Source organism: Ctenocephalides felis, unplaced genomic scaffold (assembly GCF_003426905.1).
Source record: "Ctenocephalides felis isolate EL2017-DRISC unplaced genomic scaffold, ASM342690v1 CF-g0.4_SCAFFOLD_01886, whole genome shotgun sequence".
NCBI classification, from domain to species: Eukaryota; Metazoa; Arthropoda; class Insecta; order Siphonaptera; family Pulicidae; genus Ctenocephalides; species Ctenocephalides felis.
The window spans coordinates 23,350,765-23,374,441 of NW_020538040.1; the positions used below are offsets into that span (position 1 = coordinate 23,350,765).

Consider the following 23,677-nt stretch of genomic DNA (forward strand, 5'->3'; position numbering starts at 1 on the left):
AATAATCCAATATAACGAGCCAATTCTTATAGGACCTGGTGGATATTCAGGAAGACCTGGTACACCTGGACCAAGTGGCGGTTATCCAAGCGGACCAGCAGGTTGTTGACAACAATTATTGAAATTTTCTTATTAACAATCAACTTTTAGCTATTATAAAAAAATATGTTTTACAAACATACATATAGTTGTAGTCAATAATATTGACTGAGTCAATTATTGTAGGTCCCGGTGGATTTCCAGGAAGACCCGGTACCCCCTGGACCAAGTGGAGGTTACCCTAGTGGACCAGCAGGTTAGCTTATGTATTTAATTATTTATGAATTATATAGTAAATAATATTAAAAATAAACAAAACAACTTCACAGTCTCAACCGATAGATTTTCGAGAAATATTGATAGTCTTGAAACAAATACGCTTATTAGAAAGTGTAAAAAATACATAAAATCCACAAACACATAAGTAAATGTATATTTAACACCACGTTGAATGTTTAGGCAGACCAGGAAGCCTGGACCGGCTGGCCCTGTAGGCCCGCAAGGACCACAAGGCCCTCAGGGAACAGGTTATACCCCAGGACGACCAAGTACCCCTGGTACAGGAACAGGTGATTTTCATTAATAACATTTATATTTTATATTGTATATAATTTTATGTTACATGCAAGCAATTAAAATTAAACATCTAAATTATACTTCAAATTTAGGCTATCCCGGAGGCGGCTATGCACCAGCAGGACGTCCAACAGGACCTACTTTCGGCCCTGGGGCATCAGGACCATCTCGGCCAGTAACTCCTACTGGAGGATATCCGGGAGCTCCTGGTGGACCCGCGGGTCCAGGTGGACCAAGTAAATATTTTTTAAATATTTCTGCTCTGAATCAGGAAGTATAAAATCTACTTTCAAAATTTTTTTCTGTAGGTCCTGGCGGATTTCCTAGTGGACCAGGACCAAGCGCAGGTTACCCTGGAGGTCCTGGAAAACCCGGAACCCAAGGTTTTCCTGGAGGTAAAAATATGCAAAGCAATGTTTTACTGAATGTTGTTATTAAATGAACTAATACATGCTAATATTATAGTAAACCTCTAATCTTATAGAAAATAAAAAAAAAATATTATTTCATATAATATTATAATTGATGATACTAATATACGCGTATATTAGTATTAAGTAAATATTTTATTTACAAAATATTGAATAATTGTATTTAATATTCAATAATTCATACGTGTTTCAATCCCTATATTAACTTACAATTAGTGTTACCTTATATAGGATATAAAAATGCTTGGCAATGCACTACCAACATTTTTTTATTAAAATTATTGTATATTAGGACCAGGAGGACTTCCAAGTCGTCCAAGCAGCCCAGCACCAGGTGGATACCCCAGCGGGAGACCTAGCGGACCCGGTTTTCCTGGCGCGCCAGGATTCCCAGGAGCACCAGGGCGTCCCGGTTTTCCAGGAGTACCAAGTGGACCAGGAGGACCAGGAGGACCTGGAGGACCTGGAAGACCTGGAGGACCAAGCGGTACAGGCGCACCATCAGCTCCAGGTGAGATGCACTTAAAAATAAGATAATTATGGTTCCTATATTTTCTTCTAATATTTTTTAACAATGTGTAACTTCATTAAATTTCTTCTTTAATAGGTGGATACCCAGGCGGTGGATATGCTCCAGCCGGAAAGCCATCTGGCCCAACATTCGGTCCCGGATTCCCATCTCGACCATCCACTCCCGGCACCGGATATCCAAGTGTGCCCGGTACTCCAGGAACTCCGAGTGCACCTGGAGGTATGAAATTAAACAATATAACAAATTTAAATTTTATCAGAAAAAACATGCCAATATTTTTATGTCCAGGTGGATTTCCTAGTAGACCGGGAGTCCAGGGCCAAGCGGCGGTTATCCAAGTGGACCAGCAGGTTTGTATCATTCCTATGAATATATTCGATAAAATATAGGAACAAATAAATCGAAACATTTTTTATTTAAAATCAATCAATTATCGTCGATTAATAATAAAACAGTAAAAATAAAAAATTAGAAATATGAAGAAAAAACAGAATATATCAACGCTGTTACCAAAAACTAAACATTACAGGTCCATCACGACCCGGAACTCCAGGAACAAGTGGTGGATATCCAAGTGGACCAACAGGTTCTTATATATTATATTTTGTTGGAAGCTATATTATTATAGTGAATAATTAATCAAATAATACTGTGATTAAAGGATCAGGTGGATTCCCAGGAAGACCTGGTAGCCCGGGACCTGCAGGCCCGAGTACAGGTTATCCAGGTAGTAGACCTGGCGGACCTCAAGGGCCACAAGGACCACAAGGCCCATCAGGATATCCGGGCGGGCGACCGAGCACACCTGGATCTGGAACAGGTGCGCCGTGCATATTTTGAATCACATGCATTATGTAGATTTTACATTTATATATTATATATTTGTATATTTCAAAACGTATAAAAAATATCGCATGTATGATTTATTAAAATTACGATTTTGTCTATTTAAATTTCTATTTCTAAATTTATTTAATTAAAACTCATTATTTTCAAATCTTAAATTGAAATTATCTATTAATATAGGATACCCAGGAGGAGGCTATGCACCAGCAGGAAAACCTGCCGGTCCAACATTTGGCCCTGGTGGACCCAGTGGTCCTGGATATCCTGGTTCTCCAGGTTTGAAATTTATAAAAAAATATAATATAAAAATAATAATAAGGCGTTTAGCAATATAAACACTATAAAATGTGAGATTTCATAAAGAAAAGCATACAGAAACAAATGTGACTATAATTTTATTTAGGTAATGGAGGAGAAAAATAATGTGACTATAATTTTATTTAGGTACTGGAGGAGCCCCCGGAAGACCAGGAACTCCAGGAGCCGGCGGTTAGTGTGTTTTTATTACATTTATTAAAACTTTTTATCAATAAATATATAAAAGTAAACTTGCTTTTACAACAAACAATATGAATACTTCATTTCTAAACTTACATGCGATAAAACATATCAACTTTGCAGGTCCCGGATTTTCTGGTAGACCAGGAAGCCCAAGCCCAAGTGGAGGTTACCCCGGTAGCCCGGCAGGACCTGCAGGGCCTGGTAAATGATTATGAAATGTTTAATTACAAAATTAATGATACATGAATGTAGAGAATCATCAGCATTTCAAATACGCTATTAACGCATATTAACATATTGATATACTGCACGTACAAAATTGAAAAGTAAACATAAAAACGTTATGTTAGTGATAGTGTTTGATTATTGTAATTCATAGGTGTGAGACCAGGAGGATATCCCAGTGGCCCAGCGGGTACCAGTAGACCAGGTGGAATAGGCGGGCCATCAGGTAAATATTTCATATCGATTTGCAGAAATAATGGTAACACAAAATTTTTACAACATAAAATCAAGTCACCACAATTTAAAATTTAGTTATTTAATTTCAATTACTATATTTCATTATTGTAAAAAAAAAACTTTTTGATATAGGTTTTCCAAGTAGACCAAGTAGCCCAGCCCCAGGCGGATATCCTGCAGGTCTGCTAAATTCCAATTTATTTATAATATTATTAAAGTAGCATCACATTTTTTAATTTATACTTTTTGTAGGACCTGGAGGATTCCCAAGTAAACCAGGGAGCGCAGGTCCAAGCGGGGGATATCCAGGAGGACCCGCGGGTCCAGGCGGACCTGGTCCGTAACATATAAAAATATAAAATAGCCTATCGTAGATTTTACTTAATATATTTAAAAAATATTTTCTAGGTGGACCTGCTGGTGGTTATCCAGGAACAAGTGGCAGACCAAGTCCCACTTACAGACAACCAGGAGGTGTAGGACCAGGTATAAAATATTAGAGTGATATTGAATAAATTTATTATATAAATTGGTATTATATAACACCTCTGGATCATTTTAGGAGGTCCCGGTGGTCCAGGAGGGCCTGGAGGGCCAAGTGGAAGACCTGGTGGTGTAGGAACAATTGGCGGAATTGGACCTGGTATGTCACTTTTCTCTTAATATATATAATATATTTAATATTAAATATATATAATATATTTAATATTGAAGCTTACATAATATTGGTATTTATTATTTATAGGTGGTCCAAGTGGTCCCAGTGGCGGATATCCTAGTGGCCCAAGTGGGCCCAGTGGAGGATTTCCTTCAGGACCAAGTGGAGGCTTTCCCTCGGGGAGGCCTGGCTCGCCAGGACCTAGTGGCGGGTACCCGGGTGCGGGATACCCGGGCAGACCTGGAAGTCCTGGCCCTAGTGGGCCATATTCTGGGGGTCCAAGTGGCCCAAGTAAGTGTCTCCTCTATAACAAACAATATTTTGATTATAGTAGAATGATATAAATTAATTAATAAATCAATCAAATAAAAACAGCTGGAGGAGTTGGAGGCGTGGGCGGTGTAGGAGGTGTAGGTGGAATAGGTCCACAAGGACCTTCAGGAGGTTTTCCGCAAGGGCCATCTGGTGGTTTTCCGCAAGGTCCATCAGGAGGATTTCCTCAAGGACCATCCGGTGGATTCCCACAAGGTCCACCCGATGACCGACAATATGAAGGAGGAGACTATAGCGCAATACCCGGAGAACCTGGAACGGATTATCCGGTATTCACAGAAATTTTCCAAACATCTTTTACATGTGATAGCCAACAATATCCTGGCTATTACGCAGACGTCGAAGCAAATTGTCAAATTTTCCATATTTGCGCAAATAACAAAACTTATGACTTCATATGTCCAAATGGCACTATCTTCAGTCAAGAACATCTTGTGTGTGTTTGGTGGTATCAATTCGATTGCTCATCAGCACCAGGGTTATATGGAAATAATGCAAATATCTATGACTATTCCCAAATGGGATACAAACCTAGCTATCCAAGTCAGGCGCCAAGTTACCAAAGCGGTGGCGTAGGCGGCACTGGTGGCACAGGTGGAATTGGAGGCGTCGGTGGTGTAGGTGGGACTGGCGGCACAGGTGGAATTGGAGGAGTCGGTGGAGTTGGAGGTTCTGGCCCATCAGGAGGTTTTCCTACAGGAGGAGTTGGTCCTCAAGGACCATCAGGCGGATTTCCACAAGGTCCATCCGGAGGCTTTCCGTCAGGCTCGAAGGGTCCACAAGGTCCGTACCCAAGTGGACCGCAAGGACCATCTGGTGGATTCCCTAGTGGTCCCCAAGGACCTTCAGGTGGATTCCCCAGCGGTTCCCAAGGTCCTTCAGGTGGATATCCAAGCGGAGCACCAGGTCCTTCAGGTGGATATCCAAGCGGAGCAACAGGTCCTGCCGGTCGTCCAGGCGGCCCAGGTATTTTCTTATACATCGATTATATATGCACATATATATATATATATATATATATATATATATATATATGTGTGTGTGTGTGTGTGTGTGTGTTATTTTATATTATTTGTGTAAAATATTTTTGCAGGAATACCTGGAGGAGCGGGTGGTCAAGGATACCCAGGTGCCCCAGGATATCCAAGCGGCGGTAGACCAAGCTCTACTTACGGACAGCCAGGTATAAAAATATTATCCTGAAATACATTTTATGTTGAATAATAATATTAATCTAATATAATATAATCAACTTAGGCGGTGTAGGAGGACCAGGAGGAGTTGGTGGTAAACCTGGATCACCAGGTAAATTTCGTTATTTTGCTACTGCGCATAAAAATTAATTGCAAATCATGTGCAAATTTACACGATATATTAACATCTCCATTGCTGTGAAAGTTCTGCATTTAAATTGATTCAAATATTAAATCTATAAGTAATAACTATTATATTAGGTGGACCAGGAGGATTTCCTAGCGGCGGACGTCCCAGCACTGACTATGGAGCACCAGGTTTGTCAAAATTGCATTTTAATTGATACTAATAATTCCATTTTCTTTGGGCACTGGAGATTATTTATTCAACTACTTTAGGAGGTCCTGGCGGCCCGAGTGGTCCTGGAGGATTTGGGGGTCCAGGAGGTCCTGGAGGATTTGGCGGCCCAGGAGGTCCAGCAAGTGCAGGAAGACCAAGCCCAAGTTATGGCACACCAGGTTTGTTCAAAGATCACATATTCGAATTGTCCATCATGCTAACACTATAAATTAAAACAACTTCATTTAAAATTATACGATTCTAATACTATTCAAAAATTGCGTTAATCCAAGTACTTTATTTTTTTTTATTTATTTATTATAAATAAATAAATTATAAATAATAAGTACTTTATATATTAATACATAATAGATTATGCAATTCAATTAGGAGGCCAAGGAGCTCCAGGTGGTCCAGGAACTTATCCAACTGGAGGTTCTCCTGGTAGTCCAGGTTAGGAATATAAATGTATATTTAAGAGTACAGCTGCTTTTAGAACAGAGTTATGATAAATTACTATATTACTACTAATCCGAGTTTTTCAATAAAATAGGTGCCCCTGGAGGCCCGAGCGGTTATCCAAGCGGTCGACCAGGCGGGCCAGGCGGTCCAGGTAAGACATGATAATTTAACATCAAACATAATATTTTATTAATAACAAAATATAAATTGTTTTTTATTATATTGGTAAATCAGGTGGTCCAGGTACACCAGGTACGCGACCGTCAACAAGTTATGGAGCACCAGGTTCGATAAGTTAACCTTACTATTAAATGTCGTTATTTTATTCAGAAAAAGTAAAGGCTATATTAATTTCTAGGTGGTCAAGGCGGCCCAGGAGCGCCAAGTAGCGGGAAACCATCAACTGGTTACGGAACTCCAGGTAAATTTATTTAAATATCTGCATATATTATTGATCATCAAACAAAATAAGAATAGTTGTAAATAAGTAAGTATAGTAGTAAATAAGTAAGTATAGTAGTATGAAAAAAAAACTCTTTTAAATCGCAATGTTCCTCAATTATTTGTATTACCAGGAGGTAGTGGTGGGCCTGGTGGGCCAGGTGGCCCGGGAGGTCCAGGTGGATACCCAAGCGGAGGTCGACCAGGTGGACCAGGTAAAACAGTTTAACATGAGTAAATCATATTGTTTATAATAGACGTACCCAAAAAGTTTTAATTTGAAAATACTTATTTGTAATAATTTTCCAGGTGCAGGTGGACCAGGATTCCCTGGAGGACAAGGAGGACCAGGGGGTGTAGGTGGATTCCCAACCAGACCTTCAACGGGTTATGGTGTACCAGGTTAGTAACATAGTGTGATATTGTAAAGTTTTAATAATAATATTGTATTTAAAAAGTTTTAATCGCATCCGATACCATTTTATTAGGTGGACCTGGTGGTCCAGGAATTGCAGGAAGTACAGGAGGTCCGGGCGTTCCAGGTGGTTTTCCAAGCGGCGGTCGACCGGGAGGACAAGGTAAAGCTTACATTCCAAGAACGTGCTGATTAAACCTAATATTATATACTTTTAACACGTTTATGATTGTGCAGGAGGTCCAGGTGGACCAGGAACACCAGGAAGTCCAGGAGCTCCAGGCGGTTCGGGATACCCAGGTACAAGTCGGCCATCAACAAGTTACGGAGCACCGGGAAGTCCCGGTTAGTACTACTATAATTATTTTTTACTTGAATAATAAAAAAAAAGTGATAAATATTAAGCCATGAAATATAAAATTACAATTCATTTAATAACAACTTAACGCAGGCGCACCAGGCACATCATCGCTCCCATCCAGACCTTCAAGTCCTGGAGGTTTCCCCGGAGCACAACCGCCACGACCTGGAGGTTTTCCACCAGCACCAGCCGGTCCAACGCCCAGCTCTCAACGTCCAGGCTTCCCACCAAAACCAGACGGCCCAGACAGGCAGTATCTTCCTCCAAGTTCGGGTTAGACACATGAAAATATAGCTAATAATAACAATAAAGAGAGAAAAAAAAACAAGAACACGATTAAATCGAAGAGCAGTAATGACGCCATTTATCAATAGAATAATTTAAAATACTGTTCGAATTCATCAAAATTAGAACGAAAAAAATAATGTTCTTGGTTTTTTAATATAAAAAATATAGTAAATTAGATGTATTTTTAGCAGAAAAACAATTTTTTTTTAAATATAGAACAATAATGCTTATTGCCATAAAAATGACTTGATGTAGATCACATAATGGCTAGGTAAATTTGGTCATAATTTCAAAAAATGTATATAATTATATAATGTAAAGCTAATTAAACCGTCAATTTACCAATTATTTTTAAAAAAACTTACATGTTTTGCATTTCATTGGATATCAATAACTTTGTACAAGAGTTTCACATTTGCGGGTCCATTAAGAATATTTACATAACATTGGGCGTTGATGTAAAAATTCTTAATGGTCAAAAATACCCTCAAACTTTATATATTAATCTATTATTGTTCTAAATGCTATAAAAACATAAAAACCTAACTTTTGCATTTATTTAATTTTAGATAAGTCATATTTGTATATTTATAATTATTTCTAAGATTTTTTTTCATAATAAATATTCAACAATAAATTGAATAAACACTCAATAATATGAAGAGAATCATATCCTTGAAAAGTATGATATTTTATCCGTAAGTGCAATTATTACTATTGTAAGTGTAATACTCCAAATAACATGTAACAAAGTTACCATTAGAAAAGTTACCACGCTTTACGTCCGGATAATTTTAAGTTTTAAAAAAATTTACATGTGATTGTATTAAACGGATATATAAGTCGATTTTGAATATATTTGCAAAACTTGCCAAGAATAATTTACAAATATAATTTTTGTAAAATAATCATATACTATATTGCAGCCTTAAATTTTATGTATATTGTTATAATGTACTTCTAGATATAAGTTCCGCATATGAAAAAGCCATGTATTATTTTGTATGCAAAATAAACGAACGACTTTTACAAAAAAATGTTTTGTAATATCACAAATTTACAGGTTTATGAAATGAAAAATCCGATGTCAAAGTATATAAGTTTTCAAGTCTTTTACTGATAATATGTAATTATCAAAATTGTTCTTAACTTCCCGAAGGTTTATGTTTTTGCGGGAAGTTCCGATTTGCTAATTTTATGATTCCTCAACGTTTCAAGTGATTCTGAATCGAATGTGACCAAATTTGGAAAAAGTATGTGTGTGTATATGTAAGATGGTTTTTGACCTTTCGTCGACGTTTTCTCAAAAACAGCTGAACCGATTTAAAAAATTTAATAGCCATTCGATGAAACTTGAAAGCACTTGCATTTGTTAGTTTTTGGATACGATAAGCCGACCACTTTCTTTAGAATTAGCAGAAAAGTGCAAAAATTCAATATACCACTCAATATTCAATATATTCAATATACTATACAATATACTAAATAAATTAATTTATTGATTTCTTATTGATTCAATTAATTGTTTACACATATCAGAAAGTTCATGCAACTTTTCTTGAGGCAAAATGTCACTTACAACTAGTTAAATTACAAAAACTTCATATTTTATAGCTAATTTATTACAAAATTATATACATATATATTCACTTATACAAGTTATACAGAAAAATCACAGGCAAGATATTTACTATAATAAAATAAACGAACAATTCGTCAATTTAACATAGCAAAAAGTATATTTCTCATCTTGAACAACCCTAACACAAATTGTAAAACCTGATGAACGTCTTTACGTTTATAAATAAATCTGAAATACACTTACTCGCCAGCGAGATCATGAAACAAAGTAGATCGCAATTCCATATTACTTACATTACCATGATCATGTACTAATTTGAACATACCAGTGCCGATTGGAGCAGGCATACCCATAATAATTCTTTCTGAAACGCCGTTTATGCAGTCAGTTTGGCCATAATATGCTGCATCAAAAAGATGATCAGCTGTTTTTTCGAACTGAAATCAGGATTAATGTCAGTAAACTAGTATGAAATGTTGGAAAACTTTAATTGAATAAGTATAAGGTTGTTCAGTAAGTCACTCCGTTTTTTTACCACCAGAATTTAACTATATTTTTTGAACCTAACATCACACTTAAGCCTTATAATTATTATATTATTTGAAAACTTTTAAGGCATGTATGTAAAAAATTATAATCAATTACATGCACTAGTTTTTGGATGGTGCCACTTTGAATTCGGAAAGAATTAAGCAGCTTTTTCGACATATTTTACTCTTTAGCTATAGAAAAGGTAAAAAAATGTTCAAGTCTAAATGAAATTGACCAAAGTGTACATAAATGATATGTTGGTAGTACGACAGTGCTAAAATTGGTTTGTTAAATTTAATTCCTGGTATTTTGATGCCCAGGATGCACCAAGTCCAAGAAGTACGGTTAAAGCTGATAAAGTCACGAGAAAGATATTAGTTGAACCGACGAATAACAATACATGAAAACCTATTGAGTAAAAATTTATTAGATTTTACAGTTCATGTTCATTCAAAAGGTCTAAAATTTTCCTCGAAACTCAATGTATGGTCATAGAAAGAAACCTGTGTCGTCGCACTGGCGTACGCAATTCGCTTCTGAAAAGTCTTGAAAATTATCAGGTTTTGAAGCGAATTGTCACTACGAATGACAAACGGTATGTAAAGAATACAATACATGCAATTGCCCATAATGAAAAAAAGAAGAACCTCCTGAAAGCAAAGGTACAAAGCTGAAAATTGCCAAAAAAAAGATGATGCAGTATCTTTGGTAAGATTTTAAAGGAGTTGTTCATTTTTATGCTTTACCAGGATAACATAACGGTTCATTTGGATAAATGATATACTTCAATAGAAAAGGTCAGAATTTACCCACAACAAGGTACAGTCCTTCATCAAAATAACGCAAGATCTCACAAAAGTTTGGTCAATCGCCAGAAGCTTTTAAAGCTTGAATGGGACCCAATAACACATTCATCATATTCTCCAGACCTCCCGTCATCGGACCATTATCTGTTCCGGCCACTAAAAAAAATTTTAGGCGGTAAACCTTCACCTCAAATCAGCATGTCATGATCAGTTTTTTGCCAATAACGACAAAAAAAAATTAGGTTCTCGGATTTATGCTAATACCAGAAATATGAAAAAAGATGTTCGATCAAAACTAATACCAATGTCAATACATAATTTATTAAAGTAATTGTTTATTGTACAAAAATTGCGTGCCAAAATACGAAATAAAAAAAGAAGTTACTCTCCAAACAACCCAATAATTAGAATTTCACATTAAAAATTTTTGTAAATAAAATAAATTAGTTATTTCAGATAATTCTCTTGCGGATGAGTAAATAAAAAGTATTGTACTTACCGAAGCCAAATTGAATACAGACTCTCGAATTTTAGCTAAACCATGTCTAGTAATACCTAAAACTTCTCCTGAACTTGTCATTTGACTAGCCAATAGCTCAATATGTCTGAAAATAATTAAAATAAGGAGCATATTAATAAATAGGTTTAAATAGCATTTAGCCTTAAGGCCAATTGTGTTAAACTGACATGTGTAAATAATATCAATACAAAGTCAATACATTAATTGATGAGTGATTTTTAAGTATACAGAGTTGCTGTAGAGGTTTATATAGTGAGAAACTATTGCAGGTTATTTAATTTGGATTTTCCAGTTTTCGACAAATGATTTGAATATTGCACATTATTGAAAATTATAGAACACACGCCTATTACATACACGAAGTATTTTTTAAAAGTGTGTCCGATTAATTCAAGATTATTTAATGTTTGTAATTAAACCATTTGTCGTAGCCCTCTAATATTTTACTATATTCTTGAAAACAGGAACTCTACCGATAAAATTCAACAATAAAATTCAACAATAACCGATCTCTCTACCAAAAACTAATCAGTTCGATTCCCAAATAATATTTTCCAAATAGTTTGCACTTTTCTACTAATTACAAAGAAACGGCTTGGACAATCCTCGCGATAAACGCGAGTCCTTATCAATTTACATCGACTGGCTCTTAAATTTTTGAAATCCGTGAAGCCGTTTTCGAGAAAACTTCTACAAAAGGTGAAACATCGGTTCACATACATAGACACATTTTTTTTCCAAATCAGAGTGACATATATCGTACAGACATAAAATAGCACATCGGACCTTTATGTAAAAACAAGCTTCCTTCCTTCAATAATATACTAAAACTTTTGTAAAATCTGATAATATATAATATTTCAATTGTGGTATTTAGTTAGTAGTTAAGCAAAAGTATTAAAAATTTTTTTCCTTATTGAATGCATATTTACAATCCCAAAAATTGTAATAATCTAAAAATATTTGCAAATTGTTATAAGAGATTTACCTAAAATCTACACTAATTCCATGTCCTTCCATGACTTTAGTGATTTCTGTTATAATTGTAGACCTCGCTGCTTCTATTCCCAATGTGTGTATACTTCATAACATTATTGGATTTGGTTTTCTTAGCATTTACCCCGTAAGTCGCCATGACCTCTCGTAGACCATACCCTTCGACACAAAGCGTGTATGTTTCAACGAGACCCTGTAAAATAATCAATCCAAGTGGTGCATTATATATATATACATTTTTTTATTTATTTACTGTCGACGTTTCGGAACTAGGTACGTTCCATCTTCAGGACATCTATCATGAAACATGATCTTGATAAGATTTAAGCAAACAATATGTTTAAGAAAAGCAGAAGATGTTTTTTTTATATAAAATGAATAAAATTGTGGAAAAAATAATGTACAGAAATAATGTTTCTAATATAAAATGAATAAAAATTGTGGAAAAAATAATGTACAGAACTAGGACAATAGAATAAAAATAAAAATGATAAAAAGAAATGAGTGGATTGTATAACAAAATATTAAAATGTTAAAAAAGTTCACTAAAAAAAATTTATAAAAAAATGTGATTTATACAGACAAAGAAACAAAATTTTGTAATTCAAATTTTTTTAAATTATGGCTTTTTTGAGTTTGTTATATATTCCCTCTATGTTATAGGAAGATTATTTGGTAGCAAACTGATTATTGAACGGATGAATTTTTAAGAAGAACCACTCGACTTAAAATCTGTGTGTATATGTGTGCATGTTGTTTTTATATATCAGGATGTAAATATTTAAATTATTGATCTTAAATGAATGTTGATATTAATTATTTGTCAAAAAGTGAAAAAAATTTAAATAAGAGTCATGTAACAGGATGCTTTTTGGATTCTTTGTTCGAAGCTCTACAAAATATTTACAAATCCAAGACTTCTTTCTAAGAATTTAAATATATATATATATATATATATATATAATATATAACAAACCTTTCCATCATCTCTAGCCACTACTGCTCTGGATGTAGAAGGCAAACCTATAACAACAACAGTTCTAAGTACAACATCCATCAGCCTTTGAAGTTCTATATTTAATTCTGTCGAATGCTTATTCATGTCAGGCCGTACAACAAGTAATGACGGACCATGAATTGTTACATTTCCAGGTTTCAATTTAGCTTCACCAGTACAGAGCCTAAAAATAATATAAATTTCTTTTCAAAAAAAACAATCAACAGCTTACAGAAAATTGATACATAATGCAAAGACACACGTAGGTTCATATAGAACATAGAATTTAATAGTAATTGAATAAATTGTATGAACTAAAATTAGTAAATGCTTACGCATATTTAATAGTATTGGCATCCAATTCTAATCTTAAAATACGAATTCTATCAATGTCTAACCGAATCACCAAATAACACTCATCACCCCTATAAACTTCTTGAATAAATGATGTGATCTATAATAAAAACAACAAGATAATGAAAATCTATAATATTCATTAAACAAGCAATAATAAAATATTTATGAAGTAGAAATTTATTACCTCTCCAAGTGTAGTCTTCTCTATCCTACCTTTAACACGAAATGCAAATTCCATATCAGTATTATTATCTAATTCAGCTGATATAACAGGTGTTGAGATCGTTTTACTTGCATTGATTATTTCTAAAATACGAGGTACACCCTATAATAATTAACTATCAATTAAAAGTCATTCTTCAAAACAAACATTTTAAGTAAAATAGCACCAAATAAATGTGTAATAACTATACTTTAAATATTCAAATAAATATGTTAGAAATTTACCTGAGTAATGTTCATAGAAGCAACACCAGCAAAGTGAAAAGTTTTCAATGTCATCTGTGTACCAGGTTCACCTATACTCTGGGCAGCCAGTGCACCTATAGCTGTTCCTGGCTCAATTTTAGCACGCAAGAATTTGACTTTACACGTTTCCATAAATACTTTTAATTGCCCTACAAAATAATAGAGAACTCAAGATTCAACTACTTCAAAAATCTTGGTACGGAACCCAAAAAAAATTACACAAAATGTGTACACATTATGAAAATCTCTATAAAATATCTGATAATTTGATGTGCAAAGTCCAGTAAACATTTTTGACCGCCAAATGACTTTTTAAATTATTTTTACTGAGCGTCCATAACCGCTAGACCTGCCTTCCCAAAAATTTAATCAGTTCATCTTGTCAATACAAGTAAAATATTTTTTAAATTATTAAAATCGGCTCCATTTTCTTAAAAACTGAGTTACTCTTTTTGCCCGTTATCTTCGGAACGGCCAGACATGCCTTTCGCCAAAAACTAATCAGGACGTCTCCTTATCGATACGAATCGAATGTTTTTTGAATTATTCAAATCAGATCGGTGCCCCGAAATCGTCGACGAAAATTTGTATCCACGCGCACACACACACACACATACATACATACATACACACATACACACATACACATACACACATACATACATACATACATACATACATACATACATACATACAAACACACATCCATTTGTTCTAAGGTATGCCAAAATATTCAGAAACCGAAAGATATATAAAAGCGTACAACGTAAAAAACTTATAGAAACGTAAAGATATATAAAAATGTTCATTTTCGATTTTTTTGCGATTACTATAACTTGCCCTACAGGAAGTTAATAAAAGTTTTATCTGCTGTTTGATATGGCTTCGACTCTAAGACGTTGTGTGCATAATTCAGATAGTTTTTGTTACATCTGTGATTAATATGTTTTCGACAAATACCGGAACCCTATGTCTAACTGCGTAAAAATATAGAAAAATATATATAAAAAATTTAAATATATAAAAATATTTCAACAACTTTAAAACTGAATTGCGCAATGAAGATAAAACGTGGGTGGTTCATACTATGTGAAAAAATTACGCAGTGTGCTTAAATTATTATCTAGAAGAAAAAAGAAACGCTATAATTTTAATGCCGCCATCATCATTAGAAAAAAACCTCAGAATCACTATGACGATTGTTTCTTCTGTGTGGTAAATACCAATGAAAGAAATTCAGACAATAGAAGCAAATGGGCATAAACCACAACTACAATGGTATTGAGCTAATGATGAACAACCTAGAACATGAACAACTCCTGCTTACCAAATAATGGATGCAGAAACCAAAGTTAAAAGAGAAGACAGGAGGAATTAAAACTGATAAATTTGATGTAATTGATTTGAATTCATCACCCGCACTCTTATTCAGAACGGTTTTTGTAAAATTTTGGAGATATTAACAAAGAGCAGGGTGAGAGAATCCACCAAGACATCAGGACTTTGGAGGAGCGATAATAAGGAAGATGGGATATCCACATGATGGCTGACAAATGTTAAAGCTTATGACAAAATCAGTCAAGCCTTATACAGACTCAAAAATAATATGAAAAGTCTTTTGAAAGCATGAAATGAAATATGTTTGTTTTTTATTGTAATTTGAGGTAAAAACTTTCAAAAACTAGAGCTGTTAGCAAATTTTGTTACTGTTTTCGGAACCATCATAACATCACGAGAAAAATCTTTAGTGTCGTAACATGTTATATATCAATATTAACCCTTTTCGGTCGTTCGTCCACTCTCAGCCACCACACAACGAACTATACGAATCGTCATCTGCAAGCATTCATACAGCATGCAGTGATTAGAAAACATTACTTTTATACAATAACAATTCTAAATAAATGTATTAAATTAAAATATATCTAAAGTTTACAAAACAATTATCAAATGTTGTTTACACATTGCGTGTTCTGTTCAATCGACGGAAAATAATTGCGAGTACTATGATACCCATCTCAAAATTTAATATATATGATGAATTTATGTTATTTGTATATTTACAAAATAGTATTTACTTTTATAACCATGGATTAAATAAAAAAGCCATGTCTCATGAAAAAATATGAGAATGTACTGCGTTCAAATAAAAATTGATAAAGGGTATAACTCCAGCTATGAGCCTTACAATAAATTCATAAGCAGATTTTTACTAAAATATTGTGAATATAAAACAGTTAACAACAGTTCGAGCAAGGGAGTTGTTTAATGAAACAGTATAACTGATTTCCACAAGATCATAAATGGAAACAGAAAAAAAACAATAATTTATTAATAAATAGTAAATTGTTTTTAGTATTCAAAAAAATTGATAAAAAATCACAGTGCTGGTACGAATTAAAGCCATTTCAATGTACAGTCAACCCTCGGTTAACGCGGCAAGTTCGTACCGTGCAGTATGGAACCGTGCTATGAGCGACTCAGAGATAGTACAAATCGCACCAATTTTAGCATGCTGTATGAAGACTAAGAAATACATCTTGAAGTAAGAGTAATACGAACGAAATGGCATGTATGACATAGACAACTCTCATTCAAAAATTGGCGCGACGCTAGTAGTCAGTTCAAACGTGTTCTTAGACAGCTTTTATATAATCATGCATGTTTAAAAGATAGAAGTCGATAACAAAACTTACATTAATACCCTTTTGTTATCAAGTCCCTATAATCACTCATAGGTTGCGCAAGGAACGTATGGGCTGTTGAACAAAAACCGTGTAATAGGAAGTCCGTGTAGTCGAAGGGATGTCGGATTTTTAGCTCCGCGTAATATGGGAAGCGTGCACACAGAGTGCCGTGTTAACCCTATTTATATGGAAAAAATTGTTCCGAGATACGAGTGTAATTATAGAACGAATTAAACTCGTATGTCGGAGTATCACAGTAAATAGAATCCTTTAGTTAACCTCTCCAATTCTCTAGTGACTATTAAATTAAGACCATACTTTTGTTGAATTTTTTGTACGTTTTCTGCAACGTCATGGACAAATGCTAGTTGTTCTTTTTAAAATCTTCACTTAAACAATCATAATCTGAACTGCTAATAAGTTCTTTATAATAATCTAATATTTCATTGTATCTTAGTGTTGGTTCATCTCTACATGGATTTCTGGCTTTAACATCTTCCAGAACTCTACTCAGATCAACAGGTCTGTCCTTTCCTGAAAAAAATTATTTAAACTAAAATCATAGTAATATAAAAGTGACAAGATAATAGAAAATTATCCTTATTAACATGCCAAAGAAAATATATATATTTTTGACAAAAAAATATGATTTGTTAATTCTTCAGTTTTAACATCCAACATATATTTTCGTTAATTCTTCAGTTTAACATATAAATTAGAAAAAAGTATGTGTGGGTATCATCAATAAAGAGGTGTAATTTGCATTATTACTTTAAGGCAAGATGCATAAACCTGATATGTGTAATAATAGACTTAATCAACCAAAATTGAGATTTAGCTATTTAGATGAAATAACAATTTGTTTCTAAAATAAAGTTTTCTCTTTCACTAAGAACAAAATATTGCCATTTTCAATTGATACCTCTCAAACATATTCGTGAGTGTTTTAATTCTATTATTTATAGTGCACAAAGAAGTGCTTATATGTACTAAAATATAAGCGCCTACAATTCTACATTTTAATAAATCTATATCATTCAACCAATTTTCGTAGAACTGTTTAGTGTTCAGTGCATAAATTTTATCGCCATATTAAATTTATTAAAAACGCCACCAAAACAATTTTAATTCCATAAACTCTTAGAAAAGATACAATTTATCACTCCAAGGCCAGGACTTCGATCCAATAGATTAATCTATGCAGCAAAATCCTCAAAAAAGTACGTGCATAATAGCTCTTTAAATAGACTAGCCAAAGAAGTCAATGAGTATTGCGGCAGTTTGAACTTTTCGATATGCGTCAACAAAGTTTTGAGGCTAACATAAAGAAAAAACTTAAACACCACAATATTTTGTGCAACTAATTATTTCACCAAAGTCATATTATTTAACCAAAGTATTATTTTATGTTACTTAATTATCATAGTTTTTTATAAAGTCTAAGTGTATGTATGTGTATGTATTTATGTACTTATATGTGAATGTGCATATATGCGTATGTATGTATATGTATGCGTATTATATGAGTATATATGTATATCTGTACGTAAGTAGATGTGTATGTATGTGTATATGTATGTATGTATATATATATATATATATATATATATGTGTTATATATATGTGTGTGCATATGTATATAGATATAAATATATAAGTTATGAATTAGCAAACAATATTATAAAACTGTATAAAGCCGATTGGCGTATAAATAAATAAATAAATAAATAAATAAATAAATAAATAAATAAATTATTTTGTAAATTTTTTTTTTTATAATTTCAATGAAATGGCTTGGCCGGTCGTTTTGCAAACCTAATCGCGGCTCTTCCTTATCGAGTTTAATCCAATAGTTTTTTTTGAATTTCGAATTTTTAAAATCGATTCAGAATTGCGAGCTAAAACGTGAACGAAAATGTTTTCACTTTTTTGCTAATTACAAAGAAACGGCTTGGCCGATCATTGCGCTAATCAACGCGAATTCTTATTGGGATACATCGAATGACTTAAATTTTGAAATCAGTAAACGGCTGAGTTTATTAGAAAATGTGACCGAAAACAAAATTAAATAGCACATTTTTTGAGAAACAAGTTAAAAATGTATTTAATGGAATCTATTACCTTCCAAAAAAAACAAAAAAAAAGCAGTAATTTAACTCAGAGTAATAAATCGAAGCAATGGCCTACACAATGCATATTGTCTATATACCCGTACACCCGTACATACAGTCAAGCGGACGTGGCCTGTAAGCGACACTCGTAGCGAAAAGGTTAACAATGTAAAATAAAAGTTATCCAAAAACAAGTTTTTTAAATTTTCTCCAGTTTTAAGACTTAAGAAGGTAACTTTTACCTTCCATATAAACTGGATCCAATCCATCTCCTCCATAAATAAATTCCACTACTTGACCAACAGCATTTCGAACAGTGTTATCATAATGTACCACTATATCTTCTAAACATTTAACCAAACGTCTCTGAAGATAACCCGTCTCAGCTGTTTTGACAGCAGTATCGACAAGACCTATTTGAAATACAATACTATTATTAAATCAATAAGCTATTAGTCAATAAATGAAAAGCTATATTAACTATACAGCTGTATGAAAATATTCATGTCAATGTGTCTTCTAAATATTCATGTTATTGTGGTTTCTGAAGAATACATGGTTTAGCAAACTATTACATATTCTATTCTATCTAAATATGAATATTTGATTATAAATTTGATACTTTTTTTTAAAAAAATAATAAATGATATTAATCAAGTACATTTTGCAGCAATTACCTTCTCTGCCAGCCATAGTGTGAAAGAAGAACTCTGTCGGAGTAAGACCAGAAAAGAAACTATTTTCCACAAAACCTCTAGAAGCTGGATTTTTTGAAAATTTCTCAAAATGAGGTAACGCACGATCTTCAAAACCATTTGGAACTCGCTTTCCATTTATGGCCTGTTGACCTACGCAAGCTATCATCTGAGATATGTTGATATTGGATCCTATAAATATAAATAATATCAACTAAAGTATTTATTGTATGTCTCATATCGTTTTCCAAATATATTGTAACCCCGACATACGAGTGACCTGATATACGAGTGACCTTACATACGAGTGTATCGAGATATGAGCCCCCGAAGGAGCAGTTCATTTGTTTTGACATACCAGCAAAATTCGAGATACGAACTTTGCGCAAGTTAGAGTTTTCTTTAAAAATGTTAATGACAAAATGTAATTATGAAAAATGTTGTCAGTTGTAACAATTATTTTACAGTTAGTCATTATATATTAATATTCATTGCGCAGTAACGATTTAAACACGCGAATATGTCAAGAAATATTTTGATATTCAAATTTTAACTATATATTTAAAGTGATTACATTGTTATTAATCTTCAGTTCGCATCTTTTGCTTTTTGTGCATTTACAAAATATTATTTACTTTTGAAACCACAGGTCCAAAAAAAAGGGCTATGACTCTTGAATAAAGTGTGAAATTATTGAAAAATATGAGGATGTACGATAGAAATACATCATAGATATGTACTGTCTTTAAACAGAAGGAGTTGATAAAGGGTATAACTTCAGCTATGATGCTTACAATAATTTATAAACGTTTATAGATAAAAACCACACGGGTTCGAGCATGAGAATTGTTCAATGAATTATGTCTAACACATTACCACAAGATTGTGAACGGACAGAAAAAATCAATAAATCAATAAATAGTAAATTTGATTTAATATTTTAATATTCAAAAAGTACAGAAACCACAATGCTGGAATGAATGAATGACATATCAATGTACTATATGAAAAAAAAAGCTTTGAGATACGAGCGATTCGACATACAAGCGTGCTTACACAACAAATTAAACTCGTATGTACCACTGAATACCAAAACCGCCGAAGCAGAATTATTTTTTCCGTTAAAAAGTATAATTTCAAGAGATTAAATAATAGAGACATTTAGATCAATAAAAACTATAAAACTTCTATTGCATATATTTTCACATTTTGAATACCTTTGGAACCAGATTGTGCCATAATAAGTGGGGCATTTGTCGGTGGCAATTCAGCAAAACAGGCTTTAGCAGCTGTTTCTCTTATTGATGACAATTCCTTCAACATCATTGATTCCAATGTTTCCTCAGCAGTACAACCAGGCTGACATGTCAAAGTACCTGAAATAAATTTATCAGTAGCAAAAAATTGTAGAAGTATGTAGAAGTACATAAAAAAAATAATTTCATTAACAAAAAAAAACTAGATTAACACCTTTTTTCATCTCAGCTATATATTCGTCGCATTTTTTATATCCTTGCTCTAGTAACATATTTTGAGTTCAATAAGTCTGGCACTAGGTGTTACATCGCTAATGCCAAAACTGAATCCACGATTCATCAAGAAGTAAGAAGCTAGCCTGGCCAACCGCCACATAGCTTTACAAGCAACTTCTTCACCCCAATCTCGCAATAGAATGTAAATATTGAATTCTTAGTGCCAGAGCCTAAAGTTTTCTTATCCATCGATCCACAAAGTAATTCTGAGTTTCTAAATATTGCAAAAACTTTTGATTTGCATAAAACCATCATATAAAAGAAAAAAATTGCAAAAATTGATTGTTAATAAATTTATGATACCTTATAATTACGAAAGAATCACGAACAACAAGTCTTTATTTTTTGTGTAATTTCTTCCACTAGTGACAAGATTTGCCATAACTGGGCATTCTTTATTAGGTTTCAACAATAGACTAAATATTTGTTTTCCTGTAAATAATCTTCGAGGTTTCAATATGGCTGGCTCAGGTAAATCAATTTGCAATGTTGCATCTGGTCCAGCAAGAAAGCATGCTGCCAATTGCATAGCCTGCTCATGAGTCAAGAATTCATCTCTTTGTGTTAAAAGATAACCACCTAATTGAAAACCAAGAAAAATTATGATCAATATATATAATTAACAAATTTGGTTTTAATGTATTTTAACCCTTTGCCGAACAATAATGGTTAATAAATTTGTATGTTTAAATGGCAAATGAATGATTACAACTACTATTAACATTATGGTTTTTCAAAAATCACCTGTGATAAAATCTTGTGTTGCTGCAATTGTTAACTCTCCATTTCTGGGTGTTACTAAGTTTGATGTATTTCCCATTAGGACAAGGGCCTCCGCTCTTGCTTCTTCAGTTTGTGGAAGATGCAAATTCATTTCGTCGCCATCAAAATCAGCATTATAAGGAGTGCAAACACATTCATTAAATCTAAAAGTTCTCTGGGGTTGAACTTTGGCTCTGTGACACATAATACTTAATTTGTGCAAACTAGGTTGCCGGTTAAATAATACCTGAGAGTTAAAACAAAAATTAATATTAATTAATATGCTTAGCGAAATATTAAATAGCTAATTCTATGGAATAATGTTATACTGATACACAGTAGATTAACCAAACAGTAATTCATTAACGAATTAATATTTTAAGAAAACAGTTAACCACTGGCTATTAACTTTCCGAAGAAAAAGTTTGTTTTCACAAAAATCGGAATTGCTAATTATATGTTTTCTCGACGTTTCGAGTCATTTTGAATCGTTTGAGATTAAATTTGCAAAAAGTATGGATAGGTTTATGTGAGCCGATTTGACCTTTTATCGACGTTTGCTCAAAAACGGCGCTGTAACAATTTTAAAAGTTCGTCATTCAATGTAACCCGACAAAGACTCGCGTTTACCATTTTGAGCGACGACCGGCTTAACAAGCAAAATCAGGACCGATTTATAAAATCCCACAACTATTAGAAATTTATCATTTGGAATCATGCTGATTCATTTTTGGCAAAGATCCCTCGGGCAGTTCGTTCGTAATTGATTGTTAAAAATATTTTTTGCGATTTTAATAAAATTTTCTACAGCGTAATAAAATTCATGGCCAATGAACATACTGAAATATTATAGGCCTATGACAAGTGGTTTAATCATAATTAAAGTTTAGATTAATGAGCCGCGCTTTTACAAACTACACCGTGTATGTATTACGTATTACCAAGTGTTCGTTTTTGAATATTTTGTGATATTTAAACTATTTGTCAAAAACACCTAACATGTATAAATAGACAAAATTGAATACTTCGAATTCGTTTACTTAAAAATCACTCGAAATCATTTTTCAACATTTTAAGTAATTAATTGTTTGTTCATAAATACTCAACTGATATCATAAACAATTATCAGACAAATTAATATGCAATACTAAAAATATAAACTAGTGCATGGGTGCATGGCATCGTGCCTTAAGGCAAATTTCTGCAGCTTCCCGTACCGTAATAAAAAATCTTGGTACGGAACCCAAAAAAAATTACACAAAATATGTACACGTTATCAAAATCTCTATAAAATATCTGACAATTTATGTACATATGTCCAATAAACTTTTGACCGCCAAATGATATTTTTCAACTTATTTTTATTGAGAGTCCATAACCGCTTGGCCTGCCTTCCCAAAAATTCAATCAGTTTTTCATCTTGTCAATATAAGTAAAATGTTTTTTGGATTATTAAATCGGACGCTCCATTCTCTTAAAAACTGAGTTACCGTTTTTGGCACTTTTTGCCCCATATTTTCGGAACAGCTAAAACTGCATTCGCCAAAAACGAACCAGTACGTCTCCTTATCAATACAAATCGAATGTCTTTAAAAAAAAGTATTTGGAAACAGCTATACGCCCCACTTGCAAAAGGCTCCACAGGTTGACCATAGAATATATATTGATTTCTTATAAATAATAAATATTTTTCATAACTAACACACTTACCACATCTCCATCACATAGATGTCTTTCAACTGTATCACCGCATTT

The 23,677-nt window shown here is 33.3% G+C and overlaps 1 protein-coding gene and 1 pseudogene across 1 annotated transcript; one reads left to right on the top strand and one right to left on the bottom strand.

Annotated features, from left to right (window-relative positions):
• Positions 1 to 490: 490 nt before the first annotated feature.
• On the top strand, positions 491 to 7,868 carry LOC113374777 (collagen alpha-1(I) chain-like). Its single transcript, XM_026614745.1, has 31 exons — positions 491 to 608; positions 708 to 851; positions 924 to 1,010; positions 1,339 to 1,557; positions 1,654 to 1,797; positions 1,867 to 1,932; positions 2,108 to 2,164; positions 2,240 to 2,398; positions 2,605 to 2,700; positions 2,869 to 2,913; positions 3,046 to 3,126; positions 3,305 to 3,376; positions 3,520 to 3,567; positions 3,640 to 3,723; positions 3,796 to 3,873; positions 3,950 to 4,030; positions 4,133 to 4,336; positions 4,421 to 5,344; positions 5,472 to 5,561; positions 5,636 to 5,683; positions 5,833 to 5,889; positions 5,971 to 6,090; positions 6,284 to 6,364; positions 6,465 to 6,524; positions 6,608 to 6,658; positions 6,732 to 6,794; positions 6,949 to 7,029; positions 7,124 to 7,216; positions 7,273 to 7,392; positions 7,467 to 7,574; positions 7,681 to 7,868. The coding sequence occupies exons 1-31, from the start codon at positions 491 to 493 to the stop codon at positions 7,866 to 7,868; spliced, it is 3,867 nt and encodes a 1,288-aa protein (XP_026470530.1).
• A 1,806-nt stretch (positions 7,869 to 9,674) lies between these two features.
• On the bottom strand, positions 9,675 to 23,674 carry LOC113374779 (annotated as a pseudogene).
• Positions 23,675 to 23,677: the final 3 nt, after the last annotated feature.